The sequence below is a fragment of the Sinocyclocheilus rhinocerous genome, unplaced genomic scaffold (genome assembly GCF_001515625.1).
Source record: "Sinocyclocheilus rhinocerous isolate Xijiao unplaced genomic scaffold, SAMN03320098_v1.1 C36124086, whole genome shotgun sequence".
NCBI lineage: Eukaryota > Metazoa > Chordata > Actinopteri > Cypriniformes > Cyprinidae > Sinocyclocheilus > Sinocyclocheilus rhinocerous.
This window is the reverse complement of record NW_015773710.1, coordinates 1-839: the sequence shown is the minus strand read 5'-3', so window position 1 is coordinate 839 and position 839 is coordinate 1. Positions and strand designations below refer to the sequence as shown.

The 839-nt window shown below is 46.7% G+C and overlaps 1 protein-coding gene across 1 annotated transcript; it reads right to left on the bottom strand.

The window, feature by feature from the left end:
- Nucleotides 1-223: 223 nt before the first annotated feature.
- Nucleotides 224-833, bottom strand: LOC107735535 (unconventional myosin-VIIa-like). The gene is made up of 2 exons (XM_016547188.1): nucleotides 618-833; nucleotides 224-412 (listed from the first exon to the last, which is right to left on the bottom strand). The coding sequence occupies exons 1-2, from the start codon at nucleotides 810-812 to the stop codon at nucleotides 224-226; spliced, it is 384 nt and encodes a 127-aa protein (XP_016402674.1). The 5' UTR covers nucleotides 813-833.
- Nucleotides 834-839: the final 6 nt, after the last annotated feature.

Here is an 839-nt window from a genome sequence, read left to right as displayed (position 1 = left end):
TCTTGACAAGTTTTGTGAGGATTTTGTCGACTTTACGCCACTTTCTGAATGCAATTACTGAGGTCATGTGACAACTATATAGCACACTGCTCTTTAAAACCCTTATCATTTCATACTGCATACTAGTTTTTAAAAAAAGCAGGAAGTATACAGTACTGTATAAAATATGCAGAATGCAGTACACTCGTCTTCCATTCCAAATAGCACTATGTGAGTGTTGCGATTAACTCAAGTTTGGCACCTTTTTGTGCGCAGCCATGATGAACTGAGCCCATTTCTCCACGGTTTTGGCCGAGCTGATCTCTCTGTCGGGGATGTAGGATGGAATAAGACTCAACAGGCGCTCCACAAGGATCTCAGAGCCGTAGTCCACGTAATACTGCTGCGACGCCAGCTCCGCCAGGTCCTCCTCCTCCCGGAAAAGACGAAACAGAAGGGAAAGATGCAGAAAGAGTGCAACGAAAGTAGATGTGCAAGACAATCAAAAGAAATAAAAGTGGTGGAAAAACAGATAAAAAGCAAAAGAAAGATGCAGAAAAGAGAATATTCCCTCCTTAGAAATACAGTGGGTGATTGAAAACTAAATTTATTTAGTTTTCTGTGTCTGAGGTTCGTACCCGATCACAGCGGTATTCGCCGAACTTGACGCCGCGCACGATCTGCTGGTAGATGAGGTTGGTAGCGACGCTGTCCTCCGTCGGGTCGTGCCACGGCGTGAATATCTCCTTCCTGAAGAACAGCCTCCAGGGGGCGTTGCGCTCCTGCGCGCCCTGCTCTTTAGCGTACTGCTCACACTGAGACACGGCGTCCATCACGTGATCATTACCGCTGCCCAGAGA